The sequence below is a fragment of the Apus apus genome, chromosome 5 (assembly GCF_020740795.1).
Source record: "Apus apus isolate bApuApu2 chromosome 5, bApuApu2.pri.cur, whole genome shotgun sequence".
NCBI lineage: Eukaryota > Metazoa > Chordata > Aves > Apodiformes > Apodidae > Apus > Apus apus.
Window position 1 is genome coordinate 10,042,374 of NC_067286.1, and position 24,106 is coordinate 10,066,479.

Below are 24,106 nucleotides of genomic sequence, written 5' to 3' on the forward strand. Positions count from 1 at the left end.
ATTCACTGTGGAAATACAGACATCAAGTGCACTTTGTATCAAACTTAATTTCAAGTTTGATGTCATCAAGATGGGGTAAATCTTTTAAAAAGCTTGTCCAAGCCACAGCCTATATAACATTTTAGTATTTTACTAAAAAGCTGAAGCTTTTAATAAGACATAATGTATAACAGTATACTCAGCTTGACTTCCAATATCTTTTTTAGTATCCAAACAAAGAAATTATAATGGGAGGAATTCAAAAGGGTCTGATACATGTCAGCATATAAGAACAGGCTTTGTTTACATATACTCACTTATATAACGCATTTCTAAATTCAGGAGTCATGAAAAGTGTTTGTAGAAGGCTGTTCAAGTAGCAAGTCATTGCTTGATTTACTAGACCCACATAACCTAAAAACACAAGAAGAAGAATAAGGAAGTAGCCTGAAAAGATAGGAAATAATTTTAAGAGTTAAAATATTTCATAAGAAAGCAATTCTGTGATGATGTTTATAAAAGAACTGCATCTATCTGTTGTCATATATTGTTATTTACACTATAAAAATGGTGGGAATATTACAGTGGCTCATTTTCAAGGACAACAGAGAGCAAACATTTATGCAACAGAATTAACTTCCCAAAGCTATTTTAGTGATCATGAATTATGTTTCACAATAATAACCAATATTTAATGTTGAATACTGTACCAATGGGGACATAGGTAACTGTAAATATTTTATTAGTAGATTTTAAAAGTTTACAGAAGAAACTAGAATTTGTTAAGAAACAATTGTGTACTAACTTACACTTTTATGTACTACTACAACTAAAAATATCCTAGTTTTAACATAGATACAATTTATTTCTGCATTGGCCTGTATCATCACCTCAGAACTACATAGACAAAAAATAATCTCTGAAGTGTCCACACACATCTACCTTCTAAAACCTTCTGCCATAATAACAAATTAAAACAGCTACTAAAAATCAGTGTAATTTTTATTTGCTGGAAAGGAAGTTATTTACTTATATTAATCTTACTGTAATTTTAAGATTTTCTCCAAAATATACAAAACTAACGTCTGTTGATAAGTAAGCAGCACATACTGAAGCACAGCATCATGAAGAAATTAAATCTGCTTATTTATACTCTGAAATTCTTGGTAAATACTAAAAAAAAAAAAATAATCTCAGCCAAGGCAACTAGCCAGCCTTCTGAGATCTGCCCCAGCACTTGTCTGGGAGGCAGAGCTGTGCTTCCCTTCCAGGGGGAGCCTCTGCTTGCTGGTGGGGAGCCAGGCAGCGGAGGGTGAACCTCTTGAGGAATAATCACAGTGCAGGCAGGGGGAAGACCTTTGTTAATGTTTGGAGAGCAGAGATTTGACAACAGCCCCTCCAGAAACAAGTATCAAGTACTCATTAAGCTGTGAGTGAACACAGCTTGAGGTGAAGATTGTTTCGTAATACAATCCTGACTACTCAACCAAGGACACAGCAGCAGATTAGTACTGAACAGCAAGGCCCCTGACTGAGAGTCTGAATTGCACTGTCACAAGAGAAGTATGGGACACAACTTTTCTGTTCCCAAAGTGATATAAGTATATTGTATGATGGAAAATACAGTAGGGATTTGGGTTTTTTAAATAAATTGCAATTTATTGTGCTGCTGTTTGAAAATATGATAAAATAATTACAAATCAGCATTGACTTTACAAAAGAGAGCACTATACCTGTCTCCGATTTGCTCAGGACGGAAGAATAAGAGTAGCTTTGACTGACATAGTCATTGGTACAGCCAACGGAGCCTTCTCTTGGAAGAGGGCCTATAAATCTGTCTTGTGCATTGTCATCTGTTGTACCTGTCTCCTCCTAAAAACATAATACACTGATATTATGCAAAAACTAGACAACAAATTTTTACTTAAGTACCCACAAGTTTTACTTCTCTCTCTCATGATTAAGAAACCAGTTTCCTTAGTGTATCACACAAATTTTACAAAATGGCAGATATGCAATTACTTGAATAGCTTTAACTCTGCCTTCCAATTTCTCAATCCCTTGAGAAATCTTTCTTCACAGAAGTGGAAGCAAATGCCCTCTGGAATACTGTATAATCAAATACAGTACCATAATGCATACAAACAAGTTTGCAATTTAGCATCTCCTGCGTCTAAGCTTTCTACAGTGAAATTCAGAATGAGAGTATTCTTTTTCTCTTTAGGTATAAGAATTACAATTCAGTGTTCTTCCAGAATCACCCTCAAATTCTGACCTTGAGCACAATTATTTAAACATGGGGGCTTTTTCTCACCTTTTCAGATAAGTAAGCCCACTAAAAAGGCTAAGTGGCATTATGATGGCATGATTGCTGAATAAATCTTAATATATCACTAGTCTATCCAATCTCTGATTTAGATCAACTACAGCTGTGTTTATCTTTCACTGCATCAAATTTTATAAAGAGGAAATGTCAAATATTGTTTTGGCACACAATTGCTTCTAACAACACAAACTCTACTTCTATATTTTTTTTCCTTGAAGTTAAACTTGGAAGTAGGTAACTACTGTTGATACAGGACTGCCACTTCTGAGAATCCTGCCAGAATGGCCTAATATTGATTTCAAACACCCAGAGGAAAAGAATTAGATATATGATTAAATCTGTATGTTAAGACCTCTCTAAACACATCAAAGATTAATTATGTAACCTTAGAAAACTACTCACAGCAAAGCATCACATAAATATTTGACAAGCACGAATAAAAAGTGACAGCAAATCATTACTAATGGAATTGGTTCTACTCTGCAGAAGTGTAAAACAGTAATCTTAAAGTCTGTTGAGAACGTCCCTGAAGGAGGTTACTATAAGAAATATACAGCCCAATTCTGTTTCATATACTGATCTTCCAAGAGCAATACACAGAACACACATCTCTCTCCCCCAGGACTATAGCTTATATACCCGAGTGAAGATTTTACTTACCGGCATTACATGAGGCTGCTCACCATCTTTGTCTGTCAAATGCAGAAAGTTCTTCTTTCCTGGCTCAAAACCAGCATCAATAATAGTTTTGTCACTGTTCTGATCTATTGGTGTCTGCTAAAATAACCAAAAACAAAACCACCACTTTATTTTAAAAACAAATGTATACACAATTAACAGATTCTGTCCAAGTACATTGCTTGAAGTAGCTTCTGACATACTGAGATGAAATAAAAATAATTATCCAGTATAAACAAAACATACTCATCATTAATACTGAGAGAACTTGGGAATAGACTAAGCAACAGTATAGATTAAGTATTACAGCAAAGTTTAAAACTTAGAAAAATGGTTAATCTGTTTAGGAGTAAAGACACCGGACTAGAAGTTTCTTGCAGAACAAACCATCTAGTGTCCTATAACAGCTTGCATATGCTTTTTTAAAATTAAAATATTTATTTCAACAAGCATAAACATGACCTGAAAAAACTCTAGTGTCTATTTCTTAAGGAATCTTACTAAGTTTTCTAGGTGCATCTGTAGAAATCGTATTAACTAAAATCAACATAATTTTAAATGAAAATATTAATAATTTTATTTGGTATTATCAATTCAAATAGGTATAAGAAACATGGAAAATCACTACATGTTTTCTTCTGTTGAGATGAAAACATTTCTCAAACAAGTTCACAGGAAACGGAGGAGATTAATTATCATGGCTATTATTAAAAACACATACCAATAATGAAAACTCACATTACATCCAAATGGTCATTTAGTTTCTCTTGTTTAATGATTGAATACATTTATCAATTAAGAACACATTTTGAGACTAAAACCTAGATTATAATACAAAATAAAATTCAGTCAAATGAAAATAGTCATGTCAGTCTCCTCTGGTGCACCTACTATATATTTTAAAGGAATTAAATGAGCACTACACAATTTAGATAACACTTTTCTACAATGTGAAGATTTAAGTGCTTGCTATCAAGAGGAAAAAAAAAAAAAGCACTTTTGTCATACCGTATCAGTTACATTATCTCCATTTCCCCATACTAAATCAAAACTTCCATTCACGTAGCCCACTTTTGAAGCCACATCTTCAAACAGCCTTTTAAGTGGTGTGGAAGCTGGCAGGTTCAAGGTAACACGCTCATTAACTGTCTTGGAATTTGTGGTATCTTGTATTATACAAAGCACCCTGGGTTCCTCAGCAGCACTTTCCACCTGAAATGGCAGCAGGCAATAACTCATGAGTAAGGCTAAGAACATTTTGGAGTTTAATTGAAAAATCAAAACAAGACTTAACTTGTAAAATGTGGTATACTTTTACAACATAAGGATCCTAAAACTGGATTTTATTTTTAAAACCAGGCATAAGAAAATAAAGAACCTTCCAGTTTTGGAAAACCTCTAAGAACAAGTTCAAATTTTACAGACCAAGACAGAACTTAGATGGGTGGATTGCTGTGTAGATAGATAAAGCTGCTCAAGCTCTGCTCAGATTTTCAGCCAGTAAGCAGAGAAGACTTCTTCAAATAAAAAACAGACTTTCAAATCACAACAAGCTCGTATTTTGCTTTGACATCATCGTAAATCCTGCTGAGGCAGAAGCAGAACTTTTTTTCATTTTTAGGAATGCAACTCAGATGATCTGCAAGGTTCCAAATAAACTTACAAGCTGATCACTAAACAATAAGTTTCATAATCAAGCCACCAGCTTTCTGCTACTAAATCTCCTACTGCGTGAAACACAGGAGAAATTTTTCTGCCTGAACAGAGTAAGAAAATTAACATTGCCAAATGGCTACTAGACAAAGCAGTAAGATTTTAAACAGCAATTTCAATATATCTGAAATTTAAAAAATAGTCATTTTGGATAAAGGTGGCAATGGAACAGTGACAGAATTTTACAGAACCAGGTAAGCCAAGAAAATGCCTTTACCTAACACTTAAAACTCAGGAAGTTAAAAATCTAAGCATGATCAATTGATTTTCTCAATTTTCCAATGCTATAGAACAGTGAGGAATATCTAATATTTAAATACAAGTCACATAAGACAGTGTCAGGTCAGTGATAAGAATAATTAATCCTCAAGGACTCATCCTCTTCTACTTGTAACAGACAGAAAGCATTAGTAAGGCACGTGAGAGCACCCAAATCTCAGTCCATGAGTAAAGGGCACATCATCTAAAAAAAGCAAAAAGAAACATGCAGTGCTTACAATTTTCAGTGGATAAAAACATTAATAAACAGCAAGCCCTGTGTTCACACTAAAACCATCAGCCACATTACAAGCATCTTCTAGAGAATAAGGAACTACAAAGAAGACTTAAACTTCAGCATCCCTTGTATTTCCACACAACCAGCCTCACAACACTAATGTCCATCACCAAAGTGCTACAGTCCCTTATGAGTGCTCTTACACCAAACCTTTTAAAAAGAGCAATAAACATTTTTGCTGATGCTGTGTCCCTTCATTTTACAAAATTTCAAGATCAGCTGGAAGTCTTCATGCAACTACAAAATAAAATGTTAGCTGACTGCAGTGTCTATTCCTATCATCATCAGAAAAAAGCTGTCAGAGATGGGCAAATAACTCCCTCTAATCTGTATTATGTTCGTTTGCTTTAGACTAATGATTTTTTTTAAGACTTCTAAGTAAAAATTCTCTACATTTATCAAATGCAATGTTCTCTGTGAAAATCTTTGTTAACTGCTTGCTCTAAAAGACTCAATGTGCCATTTTCAGAAAATCTGCAATACCTGATCTACATAAATTTAACCTTTGCTGGAGAACTTTAGGTTTATTAACTACTTTCCAAGATGACAGGAAAAACTACTCCTGAAACATTAACCAAACATTAAGAAGAAAACACAATTTAGAAGCCAAAGTAATCTTGACATATTACATTCTCACTTCCATCCACAGCACCCATAGAGGCACACAGGGCTGCAACTGAGTAGACTAAATTTCACCAGAGGGTGAAATTCCGAGTTCTTTCCTTTAAATTTCCCAGCACAGCTTCATTCTTCAGTTTATTTTTTTGGCAAAACAACAAGCACAGGATTTGTCTCTTTCATTGTGTGGTTACAAACAAGAAGATGAAGCTTGTTCAGTGGTCTGCTTTCTTGATCTTTCTGGAGATGAGCAGCAGCTAAAACCCAACAAACTCATGAGATTAATATACAGTTGTGACACATTCCCCTGCAATGGTAGAGGCTTGCTCTGGGTGGAAGCTACCCTCCTCTACACAAAAGCACAGAGAGGTAAGAGGCATTTGCTACTGTTCATTCAGCTTCATCTAGGAAAATATAAATTAACTTAGATTAGTAATTCCCACTGATTCTAGAACTTGATCAACTGTTGTATGTGAGCATGTTAGGAGCAGAAGTTCTCCACTGGAGACTCAATTCCTTGTCATCCTTCTGCCTTTACGTAACCAACACCTTAACTCCCCTCCTCTCCACAGAGGTCATCTATGTATTCAACTCCTCCTACTCAAACCTTCTCCACTACTTATGGTAGTAAATCAGTAGACCTACATTGGAGTTGCTACAGAAAATAATTAGACAAACAGTATCTGATGGATGTAAATAACACCGAGTTAACAAATTATAGAAGATTACAGAAGATTTGATGGTTGGGTTGCTAGATGTTCCATGTCAGACAAATCCTCAGTTTCTTGTTCACAAATGTAATTCTGACAGACAGAACTGGTTTAACTCAGAGTTAGTATAGCAAACGGTATTAAGCCATCATTTGTGCTGACACTGCTTAAAGCTGTTCATAGTAAATAGGTAAACCAAAAATAACTTCAGTAGAACTCAGTTCATGGCAATCATTCACACATATCATCTGAACTATCAGACAACAATGTTTACATCTTGTTTGTGGCCACTTTACTACAAAAATAGTGCAAAGGGTAATACCAGCCAGTGACAGGCCTCTAAACTATTTTGACAGGCTGTTACCAAACTGAGTCCACAAAGTAAACACAAAGCTTAATTTAGTTATTACATAAAATGAAATGACAGCTACACAATACAATTTTTTAATGAAAAGCTACTGAAGGCCAAAAACCCACAAAAAAGCACATGTGTAAAAGCATAAAAATATATTCAGAATGAAGCTTCTACTCTAAGCCTGCATTTAATATGTACATATTTGTATTTAAGAACATGCACCAAAAATGCAATACCTCATGCTCATGTTAAGAAATACATAAAAGCTGCAGCATCATGCTGTTACTATGTATCTTGCTTATAATTATATAAAGCATATTTCATCTGTCTACCTGTGAAAATTTCTTCTTCATTTCAGCAAAGATACTTTGTCTGCAACTCCAAAACATATCCTATAGTATATAAAAACAAAATTAACAAGTAATAATTCTTTATTAAAAACTAGTAATTCCTTATTAAAAAGTAATAATTCCTTAAAATAGCAAATTGCCTTTTCTTTGCATAAAGTCAGTTTAATAGTATAAGTTCATTACTGAGTTCCAAACCACCATTCACAGAATGACTTTAAAAGGAATAGCCTCCAAATACTGTAACAAGTTCTCTATTAACTTGAAGTGCACATTATTTTAATATTTAAATTACCACAGGAGCAGGGTTACAAAGTGTTAAGTTGTAATACAGTATAGATGACATTTCATAAAGTAAAAATGAGTGGACATGAAAATACAAACAATTATTAATTCATTAATAATTAATACAAACAAAATCCTTCATGATATTAAAAAAGTTCTTCAGACATGGATAAACAATTTACCTTAAATGGCTCAAGTGCAAGATTAGCATATAACTCTAACTCAGTATATTGTTGCATTTATAAATTATAACACTATCCAGTTTTGTATAAAACTGTTCCTCATGCCTGATTTATTTCCCATGGGTGAGCTTTTATTAATATGAACCCTTTTTGAAGTATTCTGCTGAAGGTAATCAAGTGATGAAGTTACTGACTTTTCTCATTTCCAACACTTTTACAGAAGGCCTACCTTAATATCTCTGTTACACCATCAAAATTCAACAATACACATTACCTGTAAAAAACTGTTTTCCAACAACGGACAAACATCAGATTAACTAGTTTCTGAATCTGAAGTATTGCACTTTGTATTTTGTCAGAAAGGAAAAAAGAGGAAGCAAGAATTAAGATGCTAATAACATCATTGCACTTGTCAAAATTTTTTCAACTGCGCCCTCAGTCAAGATTAGCAAACCAAAAAACTGACACAATCTTTATTGACATGCCCTATTTGCCCCACCAGGTGACCTACAAAAATAGCCTAAATTAGATTACTGACTGCATTTAACTTCTCAGCAGGATGACACAAAAGACAAGACTTCTTTCTTTGCATAGAGAACTGAAGTTTCAGTTTCGATTAGTAATTCTATAGACTTCTTTACACACCAGTTTGTAATTTTAAATTTGAGTTTTTAAAAACTAAACAAAAAATAAAAATCAAACAATACCACAGAACAAACAATACCAATTTTAACAATTTGTTGCTTGCTAGTTTTACCTGCTCTCAAATGAGAGTTACTTATGTTTTGCTGAAGTGACTTAAAGGTTAATAAAGTCCCTAAAGCATAATTTTGAAACCAGTGGTTTGCAGTATTATGATAGATAGTAATCAGCATTTAAGTCTTCCAATTTCCCTCCTCATTGGAATCTCCAAAGAGCCCTTACCATACCCTGAATTCCTTCTCTCCAGAGACAAGCAAGTCTAGTACATGTAATTTTCTAATGTGCTGTTTTAATTGGTACATGCAGTGGAGAGTGGAAGAGGAGGACAGACTCCAGACTTCACCTGACCTGGACAGGAGTTTCTACAGGCTGCTTCTAATAATATTCTATTATAAGAACACTCTTAGGCTGGGTTCTCAACTTTTGATTTCTCAGTGAAGGACTGCTGGAAGAGTTCCAAGAGTTATTTAACTCTGCATAAATTATGAATGACAAAAGTTGATTTTCAATATTCCACAATACACATGAAACAAATTAAATGTACAAATTACACTGTTTATACAGTGCTCAGGAATTTTAGAAGTAACTAAGAGCCTTTGGCTGCTCCAACAGACAAATCACAAAATCACACAGATGTGTCTGTCTTTCAAATGCAGCATTCCCTACTTCTCAATTAAGGCATTCACTCTACCACTCAATAAGAGTTTTTTATAATAGCTGCTAGATCGATTCTGCATTTTACAGAAAACTTCCTTTCACCATGGTATTTTTGCATTGTAGTACAATTGAGAGAAATAAGATCATACTATATGCAAAGTTGCCTAAATTTTACCCCAATAAAAATTACTCTGGAATTCACCAAACCAATAATTTATTACACCTCACAAAACAGATAAATATACTAACTATATAACTCAGGCATTTCATGGTAACATACATGTGATATTCACAGGTACATACAAAAATAGCCTACAGCCTTTTCCTCAGAAGAGGTAAGAGCAACTACTCAGGTAGCAAGCACATCTACTCTGTATTTGTGAGAAGTCCTCAAATTTTGATACTGCTAATTTGTGATACTGTAACATGCTATGCACACCACCAGTAGCTGTGTGAAATAAGCTGCAGACCCTCAACTGCATATGCACCTAAAAAGGCAAACAGACTGCTACTTAAGGATACAATTTAGGAAGCCATCCTATGATTATTCTGCCACATAAGCCTTCTCAAGCTGTATTTTGGTCAATAAATATTTGAAATTGTAATTTCAAGTGTCAACCTTTTAAAAAAAATATTGAAATGCTGACATTTTCTTCCCAAGTCACTCCATCTTTTACATTCTTCCAGTTCTAGAAAGGAGATTATGTTCCTAAATCTGCATGTAAAACATTTCTGACTGTGCATCAGACCAGACTTGGAAAAGACTCTTTACTATACCAACACACAACCCACACACAGGTCTGACATGAGTGGACAAGCTAGAGCACCATTCTACATAAGCATTTACCCTAAGCATCTTTCTAAGAATTATCTCATGTTTTTTACATGAAAGATCTGCATTTGTAAGCTGCAGAGTATAAAGCATATTGCAGAACTCAAGTAATTAAAGCTGTAATTCTGTATATGCTAACAAAGGAAGCATTGTTAGTGTCATCTGCAACACAAATTAGCTTTGACCATATAGGTTCTGTATTTGTTGAAAATCAAGGAACAAAAAATTAGTGTCACGAGATCTGTTAAAACAATATTAAAATGCAAAGCTGTAGTAGTTTTAACATTACATCTAGGTGTGGCTTGCTATTTCTCAGTTTTGACCCCTGAGTTCATTAAAATTCTATAGCAGCATGTTACTAACCTCATGAGAACCAATACAAATAAATACAAATATTTTATTTTTCACGACAGAAGAGTCTCCCAAGATTTTAATTTAAGTTTGTATAAAATTATTTTCAGAGATTGAAAGTGAAACCTAAAGCTATGCTCAAACGTCAGGTAGATTTTACCCACTGTTTCAAAATTCCTATTATTTCCAGCAGGCAAAAATACTGACAGCATGCCTCAGTAAGTAAAATCACAAGTGTCAGATCAACAGCTTAAAAAACACATGTGTTAAGTTTGACTGCCAAATAAAGTTAATGGCCTATTGAGAGAAGTTCTTACATGTCCACACCCTATAAATAATTCTCACAAATCCTTGCAATACAGAAGACAGACAAAGAGATCAGTAGCAAGTGACATCAGGCTCACATTCACAAAATGACTTGAATGATTAAGCCTAAGACAGCAATTCTCAAACTTCATGTAGCTTCAGCAACTTAAGACAACCACACGAAATGCACACAAGTGACTAGTGCCTATCACATTACCGCTGGTCAAACTTCAGGGACCACATGCCAAATCTTAGTTCACCATTGGGTGTGCATTTCCAGCAATTACAAGTATAAAGTGAAACTCTGTAGCTTCAGTCACAAAAAATAGTATACACTAAAGTATCAACACATAGAAACATTCAGACATTAATTACATTTACAAATGGAAAAGAAGTTTGGTTCAACTCTGTCTCAGCAATTAAATATTGCTATCAATTCAGCTCCTTGAGAAACCACAATCATTACAGGAATTTCATGGTCTATTCCAAGAGGTCCAACACATTAAACACCACTGAAGACATGCTGACAGCACTGCGTTCTGCACAAAACATGAAGGCCAAAGACATTCCAACCATACAGCAAGTAAGGGGAGAATAGTCATTGAGTGCTAGGTTATCATTTCCACTCTGAACTCTACCATGTGCATTTTGAACTACAGACTCCAGAGAGTCCTTACAGCCCACAACTCCCTTCTACCCCCAGCCATCCAGTCACACTCCATGCTTTTCCATGGCCCAACAAAGTTCTTTTTTGAAAGGCCGGCTTTCCTGATACAACCACGTGAGCAGCTCACTCCCCTGAGAAGGAAAAAAAAAAAGGGACAATAAAGGTCCTCAGAATGAGCAAAGCATTAAGGAAGTGGTCTCCATCATTCTGAACAGTGCTGTAGTTACTCATAGACTGAAGAAACAAGAAATCAAACTCACATTTGGCTGTATTTTAGAGGAAAGAAGCACTTTTTTTCAAAACGCAGCTTCCTAAACTGATCCTATCAAAGCACTACTGCGAATTGTTACTTAACACAAGTGCCTTACAGCAGCAAAGCTTGAGTTAATCAGGGAAACAGTGCATTTAGATTCCTGTTTCAAACGCCTGAACCAAAGTTTGTGTTACAAAGAAGTATTTTTATAGTACACTTTGTGGAAAACTGAATACACTTTTCCTAAAAAGGTCTCAAGAAAAAGAATAATTTTGAGCTGTTAACTTGATATATCTTGTGTTGGAATGTATCCTGAGGCAAAGTAACTCTGAATTTAGACACAAACATTTAATTTTGAATCTGACTGACTAACTTTGTGGTATCGGGTTTGCGAGTACCTGAATAACATACTTTATCCTCAACTTCAAATTCTTCATTATACCTGGAGATACTTCAGGCAAAATCCAACAACTGTGCTTTGAAGCTAGTGAAAATGAACAGAGGTTTTCTGTCCCATACTAGTGAGGAATAAAACCACTTCACACTGAGCCTAAAATACCATCCACATTCAAGAATATATACGCTGATTCTGACCACTTTCCTAATTACTGAACCTTCACCTCATCCCTTTATTTTTCCCAGGATGGTATATCACGGATTCACAAGACTTACAGAAGCCCTTTCAGTCTATCCTCTTGACTAGAACAATAGCAGAAAATAGGAAGGAAAATTACCAAAAGGGTGTGTGCTGAGCCAGGCTGAAGTACAGGCTTCTATGAAGAAAATTGCCTCTAAAGTGCTGCGTTTTAGAGTTGTGACTGAAAAAATGCCAGTAACACAGTTGTTTTAGATCTCACTGAACAGTGTTTGCCCAGTATCAAGGCCTTCTGCAATTCTTACTCTGTCTTCCCCCCAGTGGACTGGAGTGTGCACAAGAAGCTGGGAGAGAACACAATGAGACAGATGGCCCAAACTAACCAAAGAGACGTTCCATCCAATACAACACCATGCTCAGCTACAAAATGGAAAAGAGGAGGTTTAAATAGGTTCCATCTTTGCTTGGGAGTTGGCTGGGCATTGGCCTACCTGTAGGGCATTCTGCTTATTTCTACCCTTAAAATGTCCCTCTTCTTGTGCAAATGGTCATGCAGCTACATATTGAGCAGGCTCAGGTAACTAATTCTTAACTATTTCTGGTTGTTTTTCCAGTGGGTTTAATCTGAATCAGCCATCTAGCTTCTCAACAGAATCCTTCACCCTCCTGGAAAAGGACTAAGTGATATAACAGTACCAGCAGAGGAGTATTTGAAATGCATGTATTATATGTAGTGGTATTTAAATTACTAAACATTAACACCACCTGGACATTCTGCAACTTTCTTTGGTATCCTGAAAGACTGGAATTACATCCTTCATCCTTAAGTATGAGTCTCTGTAAATCTCAGTGCTGCTCACAGGACAGAAGGAGTAACTCTCCCTTCTCCCTCTTCAATTTTGGATGGCCTCAGAATAGCAGAAAGTGCTATTCAATCCTGCTGCTTTCGCCTCCATGCCATGCTCACTCTTTTTGCCAACCTGCTGTAGATACAGGATAACCGCTAAAGACCATGGATTAATACCAGGGTCATACCGAGACTAATGGCCCTAGCTAAGAAAACCATAAGAAAGAATGTTTTCCTGAGGTTGAATGGCCCCATGCAGAAAGGAGGTGAAAAAGCACAAAATAAAATTCTGTAGCAGGGCCTCCATAATGCTGCTCCTTTTGGAAACAGGTACGTTTTACTCTCTGCCATATGCACATCATGGATTCATTTGTTCTTTTCAAAGGCCACCTCCTCAGAAATGCTTCTCTAGAAACAAAATTGTAGTTAAAAAATAACAAAAGTGTTTGCCACCTCACTGAAACAAGAGTTGCCTGCCAACTTTTAATTGTCACTCCTGTAAAATGTATATGGACAAATTATTTTTATAATACCTACACACTTAAGCCTAATACTTCCTACTTTCTAAACATGTCCAAAAATAACACTGTCTCAGAAATAAAGAGTATGTTATAAGGCTAAAGTTCAGCTTTGAGAGTTTGCTTTTACTGTTGTGGATTACTTGGTCAGTAGTAAAAAGCATTTGTAAAAGAACAGAAATAACAATCCAAAAAAGTTGACATGGGGCCAGATGTAAGTGCATGTACCCAGGGTTTTCAAAAGACTATTGAGAAGGCTACAGTGCGGGGCACATGTCTGGGAGCAGCTGAACCAGAGATCATTTACTCTTCCGCTTTATACAGGCTACTTTCTATCTAATTCTGTATTTTAAGAGACTTAAAATTTGTCTTGTTTAAGAACATCTGGAAGAACTAGTTTTCTTAGGCTTATCTCCTAATGGACAATTTTGCAGTGAAGGTTTACTTCACTATAAAATCACCAGACATGTATGTTAAAAAATGGAACTCTGAATCACAATGCCTCCATAGAAGGTACAGACATGGCAACATATAAATGAGGAAGGACCTAGACTGTTTTCCATAGTTAACTGATGAACATTTTGTTTACAAAAAACAAGGACTGCTTTAAGTTGTTACACCTGCTTTTTTTTCTTTTCATTCAATCACTGTTATTGATCTCAACAAAATACTGATACAAATTGGTAAACACACATGCCTTCCATTCCTCTAGCTCCTGCACAACTCTGCCAAACTTAAAAAAATGGAATTTACATCTGTTTTCAGACATTATCTACATTGAACACTTTCATAGTATATAAAGTGTATTTCTCATACAGCTTCAAAACTAGAGCATTTATCAAACCTATGGCATTCATGCATGCTTCCTCATGTCTTCTTTTATCACGTGATTATGAAGAAGTGAGAAGCTACACCTAAAGTGCAGCACAATCACCAGTTCTCAGCTATTCACAAAGCTACCAACATAAAAATAAACTGTTTGCATTTTTCAGAAGCACCTAAAGTCGCCTTGTGGTCACAATCTCATAGATTAAATTGAACAAGGGATTTCTACCTATTTTATTCCTTAATTTTTTACAACATTTTCATCATCCTTTTAGAAGCTACTTCATCTGCCAATGCTGTGCAAGACCATTTGTTCAGTGCAAGCTGATGACATATCAAACACTGCAAAAAACACAGAAAATTCTTCACACTTCACAATGGGTTTAACTATAATCAAGTTGGTTATAATTTTATCAGAAGTTTACACAAAATTTTAAAGACTTAAATTTAAAGTAAAATTTAGAAATTTTACTAGTATTTTCAAGTATCAGTTCTTTAGTTACTAGTAGTGTTGTTTTAAGAATATTTTGTTCACAACTAGAAAAATAACAAAATGCTAGAGTACATAGCTCACCTGAAGGTACATCATATTATCAAAGAGATCAAGTATAAAACATCAACTTTAAGTTTTCACAAATGGAATAAAAAACTTTTACAAACTGAGTAAGAAGGCTAAATATTTTTATGTAATTGAACAATTTTCTAGAGACATAACTGTCATACTTAGTCTCTTATATAAACCCCAATATATTTTCAAATACAACAGATCAACTGGACATAGGTACACATGTACATATTTTACTGCATTACTGTGTCAATTGCTATGTATTGGGAAAAAAAAGGTTCAAAATAATAACTCTCTTTCCCACACTGAGTTTAACACTGACAGGACTAAAGCATGTAAGTTAAAAGTAACTAAGTCCATGCACAGGTCTGTTTCAGTAAGCGTCCACAAGCTTTTATCTTGCATTAATATAGATATGTTCTATCCACAAAAGGAAGCTGGATAATAAAGACTATCATCAGTATTTGTGTGGTAGGACAATTCATATTTTAAAACTATGACTGAAACTTACATTGGCATAAATCCACAGGTTTTAAAAACAACAGAACACAGAATTAGTGGACTTCATTTAAAAATGGCAACAAATAAATGAGAAACTTCTTTGTTGTATACTGAAATTCTAAGCTGAAGAAAGACAGCACTGACGGATCTTCAAAGTATTCTCTGCCTTCAGATAACTACTTCACAGCTTCAGGAAAAACTCATTACTAGCTTGAGAAACAGTGCGTAGTTGCACAAAAAAGTTAAGGATTATACTTACACGACTGTACTCATTTGCTTTGGAATGTTTAATCACCCACAAAACACCAGAGAAAACAGCATTTTTTATGATGTTAAAAGTGCTGTCAAGATTATTCTATTGAGTAATAACTTCAGCTAGCAGCATTTAAAAGACTGAGCTTCCAGTCCCAAGAACTACCTAAGAAATAGTTGGTACATCTTAGGCAAAAAACTCTTTATCAGAGAACCTAAAGGTGCTATTAGATAACTATCCTGATCATTCTTCTTACACTACAGTTCAAATACCTGCCTGCATATAACAAGGGGAACTCAATCATGATTGAGAAGCCCAGTGGCTGAACTAAGCAGGCAAAGATCTTACATTCTACTCTCATGCCTTATTCACAACTATCTGAACATTATTCAGAAAGCGTCTGTTTGCAAGGAACAATAACTTAGTAGAATTGCATGGATTTTCTGTTTCCTAAATCTGACTTCCAGAATACCTGCTCAGTGACTTAGTCAGTTTCTCTACCTGTCACAACTGTACCTTGTTGCTTCACAAAGAAGCACACAAGAACAAAAGCAGGAAAACCTGATAAATTACACAAGCCGTAACAACCACTTGTAGAATCTCTAAATAAAAAGGAATCAAAGTACAAGGACGTCATCAGCATTGAAAAGAACAGCACCCCTTTACTAAACAGAATTGCAAAATATCTTAATCAGATTCCTGCTTTTCTAATGAGGAAGTTAGAGAGATACTAATCAAGAAACATAATTTATTTGTGCAAGGCAGAAGATTAAAATGGATTAATTAGTGTAGGGATGAAGAGACTCACATTAGTCAGCTGAGACAGAACTGACACTATCTTTTCTGCTTTAATAGCAGCGTGTACAAAACATATATATATATTTATTCTGACAGGTGTACTTTGGACAATTCATGCTAGAACATGTTGATAAAGTATCTGCATCGCGTTTATTTAATTAGTGGCATAGACAGTTCAAAAACCTCATAGCAGAACATACTTTTTTATATTCTAATCAAATCTGGCCAACATTCACTAAGTTCTGATACATCTTAACTTTCAAGAGAAGTCTTGGTAAAGTCCATTTTCATTAGCAGTAAACATATGCACCTTTCTCATTAATTGTCTTGATTAGAATATTTTATTATTTTCCATTTGAGGTAGATTTACCCAAAGTAAGTTTCAGGTCTGCTTTTCCTCTCAGAAACACTAAAAGCCCTAGAAGTGTTTTCCCTTCTAACAGCACCATTTTCTTACTTCCATTTTTATCTTACTTATCCTGTTTTACTAGGCTAAGTGGGGAAAAATTGTCACCTAAAAACAAAGAACATGACTAGCATTTACTACCAGGGTGCAGTAATGTCCTGTATGCTACTCAATGCCTTCTGTCTTCTTGGATATAAAAGAAGACTAAATTGCATAACTTATCTTTCAGATGAAGACAGAAAAGGAATTGAGGATTGGAAGGAAAACGAACATGGATCAGTTCACGCTGAAACCTAGATCTAGTGAACTGGGATAGTCATTGCCCCCACCATAAGGAATTACTGGTCATACAATTACAGGAACAGCTGGGAAAGCATCAGGCAGTGGTAGAGATGCAAGAACAAATTTACTAGATGTCTGTACAACTTGGGCAAAAATCTTACCATAAAAAAATCCCAACACTGGGTTATTAGAAAATGCTTCAATAAATTTGTTACAAATGAATAAGAACTTTACACCAAAGTTATGAGCAAGAATAACAAGGCCTTGATTTACCTGTACTCCAGAGATGCAACTGAACCTATGCAAAGTGCAAACCAAAAATTTTCATGAGACTAGGATTCTCTAAGTGCAGTGGTGAAACCACTAGTATTTTGTATTATTGAAAACATACTATTACTCTTTAAAAAAGCTAATGAAAAAACCACATGCAACACACTTTAAAACAGCAATCTTAGGTCCTGTTACCATACACAGATATATATACATAAAAGCACAAACTGAAGACTTACGAACAACCTAATACTTATCTTCCCATTCTTAAAACACAGAGGCTGTTAATGTAATAGACACATCCTACTACCACATCTACCATGGCATGGTGTAAGCTTGTAGACAAGAACCAAAGTACTTTTCCCATCCACTCCTTTAGATCACGAGTCATTCCCCAGATCTGCCTAAAACAAACAATATTAGCTTTCTTCTAGCTCTTTTACTCTGGAATGCAAAGTAAAAATACTGTGTACTCATCTTTAGCACACACAGGTTCACATGCCAGTTTAATCCTCAAAACAGCAGAAGAGCTACACAACAGATACCACTCAGCCCATTGGAAAGGGACAAAAACATGAACTGTAATCCTTTATCCACCCCTAAAGGGCAGAACTGAAACCTCAAATGATCTGCATTGCCTCCAGCTGCTGATAATGGCATAAAAGCAATATTTATGAGAGGGCTGTTGAGAACTCACAGACCTGGAGAATTCTGTTTACCCATAACTCTCAGTGTTCTCTGCAATAAGGCTATTAATGAATTTCAGAAGGACTTAATGTGAATCCTGTAGTATAACATTTGTTAAACTTCCTATCACTGAAATAAAAATGAGGACATACTGAAAACCATTGGAAAAGTCTAAGATAAGCATCTATCAAAATACATATACATACATAAAACCAGATGGGTTTCACACAAATAATTAATCTGATTTCCTCCTCAATTTGATTTTTCTTATGTTCTGTTCAGTTTCGTTCACTTACAGAATGCATATGGGCAAAATAAAGAACTTGAGAAAATATGCTGAGGAAAAGCAACTAAAACTAGGATTATCAATATACAAAGTTTATAGATTTCATACTATGTGTTAAAGATATCCCTATCTATATTAACAAGCATTCATCTTCCTTTACCCACACTTCCCCTCCCTACAAATAAAAGTGCATTCAAAACCCTAGTCCAATGACTCAGTTAAAAATACACATCTGATTCATATGTATATTCTGAATGCAAGTTTAAAGCCAACAGGGATACTATTAATACATATAACTAAAGAAACCACCTCAGCTAGCTGCTTTTATTAATCATCTTGTCTGCTCCAGTTAACTACAACTAATGCCACAAGGTTTCTCCTGCCAGTCTCTTTTATCTCTATGTTTGTTTGTTTTTAAAAGGAAATATTTAAGAAGACGGCTAGGATATTCTATTCCTGGTCTACCGTTTATTTTTTTTTTAAACAAATATTTAAGCATACTAGTTACTACACTGCATCCCTTGTTTGAAGTTTCTGAAGATTTATTTCCTGTACAAATACTTAACACAGTCCTTTAAACCTCCGGATTTTAAGAAAGCAAATACAAGGTAAAGTTACCTTTTTCCTACATACATCTTGTACTTACTTGTAAAACTGTGTGAAGAAAAATTTGTTTCTAAAATTCAGTATTGGTATTTGTTTTAATGATCTGCTCAAGGACACGACCTAAGGATCAGCACCACATTTTGCTAAACTCTACAAAATTTGTCTTTGCTTCACAAGGCTTCCCATATGAATATACCACAGAACACGTAGATGTAACAAATTACTGACGTTTGACAAAAAGCAACAGAAAAGGTTTGAGTAATTTATCAGAACAGTAGAACTATCAGAAAAGTTCGCAAAAAATGTAAGTGTACCTGCTCATGAAATAAAGTTTCTGCTAACACTACTCTACGAATAACTGTTTCCAAACTTTTCACGCCATCACCCCAAGACACCTTCCCCTGAACAGTATTGCTCTTGCTTGACACGTGTCATCTGCCTATCGCTGCAGGACAGAGGCTTAGCCTTCCTCTTTTACGCAGGCTCTTATCTTTAGCCTATGGCCAAAACCAAGCCTTCTCCCTTCCTCCTGCAGCAGGGAAAAGATGAGGGGCCCCCACAATAAAGGAAACTCAACCCATCGCTGAGCCGGAGTACATTTTCTCCTGCACCCTCCGCAGGCACTACCGCCCGTCTTCTCCAGCTCCTCGCACCAGCAGCGGGGAGGGACGGAGCCGCCCCACAAACTCGGCAGCGGCCCCCCCGGCTGCCATTTCACACCCTTCCCCCAACCGAGGACGCCCCTGGGCACCCGCAGACCCGCCTCGCCGCCGAGGCCTACTCTCTCCGCTCCTCTGCCCCTCAGCTCAGGCTCTCCCGCAGAGCCTCCCGGAGGGCTCCTCCCCAGACCTCTGACACGGGGAGCGGCCCGGCCATGGCCCCGCCGCCGCGCAGGCCGGCCTCCCCGCATGCCGCGACACAGACAGGTGCAACTCTCCAGCCGCCTCCGGGGCCTCGCACAGCCAGGCTCGGCCTCCTCCTCCTCCTCCCCACACCAGGCCATCCGGAGAGGCCTCACGGGCCTCCACGCACCACCACTAACCCTCAGCCCGGCCCCTCGCGGGCCAAGGGCTGCTCGGCCGCTCACAAAGACGGGCCCAGCCTGCCGCCGGGCCTTCCAGCCACACACCGAAGCCGAGCCGAGCCGAGCCAGGCCAGGCCTCCCCCACCCCCACCCCTACCCCCCCCCACCTCCCCGGCCAGCGCAACACCCCGGGCCCCCCGCCCGCCGCAGCCGCCACCTCCCCCTGCCACCCCCGGCTCCAGCCTCCCCCTCCCCAGCCTCGCCCCGCCTCACCTCTCTGGGGACGAGCTGGTTCTCCTCGCTGGGCACCATGGCCGGCGGCGCGGCGCTGGGCCCGCAGCAGACTGAGCCGAGCGTCGTCGTCAGCAGCGGGAGGCGGGGGGACGCCAGCGGCTCATCCTCCTTCTCCTCCCCCGCCGCCGCCCAGCCCGGCCCGGGCAGCGCCGCAGCCCCCGCCCTCCGCCAGCGCCGACCCGTGGGGAAAATGGCCGCGGGCGCCGCTCTCGCGAGAGCCGCCGCCGGGCCGAGGAGCGGGGCGGGCGGCCGGGACGGAGCCCAGCAGTCCGCCCGTCCTTCCCCCGTGCCCGTCAGTGGCTCTCGGCTGCCGACAAGCTCCCTTACACCGCCCTCCGCCGCCGTGCCCCTGCCCCGGGGAGCGGAGGCCAGCAGCGGGCCCGGCGCAGCCGCCGCCGTGTGTCTGCTCGGCCGGGCTGTGCGGAGCGGGGCGCTGCCCGGGGCCCGGGTTTGCAGCGGGCGCGAGAGAAAGTAGATTAGGACTGAGTTGCCCTCGATGAGCGAGGAGGCAGCAGGTGCAAGAGGTCACGGCCTGCGGGCGTGGGAGAGAGCTTGTAAGGGCCTCCCGTGGGCGTGGGGGCTTTCCCCGGTCACGGCTGCAGGGCTTACGGGCCGGGTGGTCAGGGTGCGCGTCTGCCCCGGGGGCAGCCCGCCCGCCCTGCCCGCGGCTGCTCCGCTCTGCCGCCCGGCCCGGCTCCCTGCCGGCGCCGGGGGCGGGCGGGGTGAGGTTTCCGCTCGTTTTCCTCACATCTGGACCTAAGTTGCTGGTGCTTGAGGCTGAGGTGAGGAGAGCAGCAGAGGAGTGAAGTGTGAAGGGGGGGCTGGTCCCGCTAAGGCGCAGGCACGCTTGCTTCCTTAGAAATTTAGGATTAATAGTTCACTTTCAAATGAAATGCAAGGATAATTCTGTGATATCACTTAATTGCTGATTTCTGTCTACCACAGGCTTACATATATCTGTTTTTCATGTCACCCGAGGCACGCTAAAAGCCAACTACTGATCTCTAGAATACCTAAAATGCACATTATAAGGAAACTAATTATACATTAATGCCTGCTTCACTGCAAAATGGTATTAAGGTGAAAACATTCTACTTAGCTAATGAAGGAGTATGGTATATAGTAGCTGTACATCTTTTTACAAGCATTTTTCCCATTATTTTAGTGTCCTCTTGTGGAAAAATGCAGAATTGAGGATGTTTTTTGGTTTTTTGTCCAAGAAACTTTGTGGTTTGGGATAGTTTTTTGGAACCGATTGTAGTGAAGATTATTGGAAATATATTGTGAAGACTTACTAAAATTAAGTTCTCCCTTTTCACCTTTAAGTATTTAACTTCTCAGGTTCCCCTCTGTCGTTGGGCTTTTTGAAGGTGAGATAAGTGCATGTTTTGGAGTCAGGACATAGTATTTATAGTACTTGTATTAGTACAATTATTTAAACACTTAAAAAAAGTGGTCATTTCTATGAATAATAATATGAGCAGTTTTATTTTCATCTTGCAAGTGTGCTGTGGTAGGTGCTATGTCTCATAATTTTTTTTTAAATTCTGTTCCACAAGCTAAGCATAGGAATGTCCTTGCTGACAACCTACTTGAAATGATTTTTCAGTGTGTTCCTGACCAGTTTCTGATTGCATAACTTAAGCGAGTCAAGTTAGTTATGTAGTAAAGGTCATGAGGTTCTTTGAGACAGAAGCTCTTGCCCCCTATAGTTTTAAAATATGTAGCACCTGAAAGCCCCTTGCCTTAGTGAGACGTTGGAGCTCTAAGGTAATGTAATCAAGCATCAAAGCAGGAACACAGTAGTCACTTGCTTGTAATGATACTTTATGTTAAGAACAGGGTTGTGTAGAGCTGCCCTCTACAAGAAGGAAATGTATGTAAATAGTTGGTTTTTAATAGGAAAGATGGTATGGAATTAATGAACTGATGTCTTTTAGAAAAGTGTTTTTTTATTAATGCTTATCAGCTATATTGTTGATCAAAAGGTTTGGGATTTAGTTGGGTTTTTTTCAAGGGGGACTTTTGGAAGCATCTCAGTGTAAGAAAAGGTGTGATTGCAGAAGAACTGAAAAATGATGTCAACATTTGTAGATACTTGAAGCACAGCTGCCTGGTGATCTGCTGTCCAGTGGGGCCCAAGGATCCATGAGATTAGTGAGCAAGTACTTGAGTGGAAAAGCCAGAACAGAGACTTAAGCTTGCAATAGAAGGCACTACAATCATCAAGGCAGTGGCTCAGAACAGTGAAATGTGACTGATGGGCCTGATTTTTATTTATTTTTTCCACTTTTTTGTGGGACACACAGCCCAAAATCGTTGGAACTTGTGGAATTCTTGCTCTGTTTTGTAAGAAATCTAGAACTTTTGGAAGTTTTTTTTACTTTCTAAAGTGTTACATTCTTATGGGGATTTTTTCTCCATTTGTGCTTAAGGAAGAACAAAGCTATGGGACTGAATGACTTGAATTAAAATACATTGCGCTTTTGGGATAAAGAGGTAACTACAACAAATATGTGTCTGTTTAGAGAAGAATCAGGAGTTTGCTTTTTAAGGAAAGACTGTTAGATCCTCCTGACAACTTTAAAACTGTAAACATCTAGTGTAGCATGTGTGCATGAAACATCTTTACATAAGTAAAAATGTCTACTTAATCATTAAATCTCTGGGAGCTTTTGTAATTTGTGGATGCTATGGTATTTAATCTCTTTACATGAGACTTCTTAAAGAGGAATATTCAGAATTCAATTTTCATTCAGGCAGTCCTAGCCTTATGTAAAGACTGATTTAACATACCACTGGTTTAACTAGTTATTAGTGTGAAGAAGAAAAATTATGCTGGATTTGCAGTTACAGGTGAATTTCTTACATTGTTGATTGTCAGACTTGTTCAGAGATGCTTAATGAGGGTCACAAGTGCTGAACTGTGTCAGTTTTCAGTCAATGACACTTGGCTAGTTCTAGTTAATACAGTACTTACTGCACCAATGTATGCATTGTATTCATGGAAATTTAGTTCCAGAATATCAGTATGCTAGAGTAAATAGCAGGTATTCCTTAGAAGAGATGATGAACTTTTAGATTAGTCCATGGAAATAGGATATCTTCCCTCCTAGGCAGCCTCTGTAAAGTTATGCTCTAATAATTTCTTCTTCTCTCTAAGAATTTGCTCACTTGTAGCTCTTCCATATGTACAGTTATATGCTAAGAACTCTAGGGGTGCAAAATCTTTATAAACAGGTATGTCAAAACACAAATGATGTTTTCCTTCCCAAAGTAGTATTATCTTACCCATTTGAAATAGAAAGCTTATGTAAAGAGGATTGTGTAGACTAATAACATTGATTTGGAGTGTCTTCTCTGAAACTCTTCAGTTTTGATTTTTCAAATAAGCTGTTGGAGGAAGATCCATTTCCCATTTCAGAGGTTGGTGGTCTTATTTGTAGAGCCAGCACTGCAGTGCTTATTTTTTTTCTGTATTGTTCTGCTAAAAAATAACCCAAACAACAAAACCAAACCAAAACACACAAAAAAACGCCCAGACCCACAAACCACCTCACTCCTCATCCCCAAAAAACAAAACAAAACAAAACAACAAAAAAAAACCCCAAACCTGAAGTTTGCTGTCCTTGGCAAGTTGCTGCTGAATTACCAGAATGACAGCCTTTCTGTATCTGCCTGCAGTAGAAACGTAGCCAATGCTGATACAAAGTTCTTTTGGAGCTCTTCTGCATCGTCAGCACTTTAAGGAAAACTGGCTGAAAGCCTCTCCCCTTTTCAATCTTTGGCAAGTCCACGTCTGCTGGTAGAAGAGGAGGTGTGTGAAAGTTCA

The 24,106-nt window shown here is 37.9% G+C and overlaps 1 protein-coding gene across 4 annotated transcripts in view; it reads right to left on the reverse strand.

Moving 5' to 3' along the window:
- USP47 (ubiquitin specific peptidase 47) overlaps positions 1-20,445 on the reverse strand; it is a 54,641-nt gene extending 34,196 nt beyond the window's left edge. The window contains exons 1-6 of one of the 4 annotated variants that reach the window (XM_051622593.1): positions 20,254-20,445; positions 7,268-7,327; positions 3,992-4,195; positions 2,966-3,082; positions 1,713-1,851; positions 297-393 (exon numbers count right to left, since the gene is read on the reverse strand). In XM_051622593.1, coding sequence (XP_051478553.1) covers positions 297-393; positions 1,713-1,851; positions 2,966-3,082; positions 3,992-4,195; positions 7,268-7,327; positions 20,254-20,292 — 656 coding nt within the window. In that variant the 5' untranslated portion in view covers positions 20,293-20,445. The remainder of the gene's footprint in view (positions 1-296; positions 394-1,712; positions 1,852-2,965; positions 3,083-3,991; positions 4,196-7,267; positions 7,328-20,253) is intronic. The other 3 variants (XM_051622592.1, XM_051622591.1, XM_051622594.1) reach the window with 3 other exon arrangements.
- Positions 20,446-24,106: the final 3,661 nt, after the last annotated feature.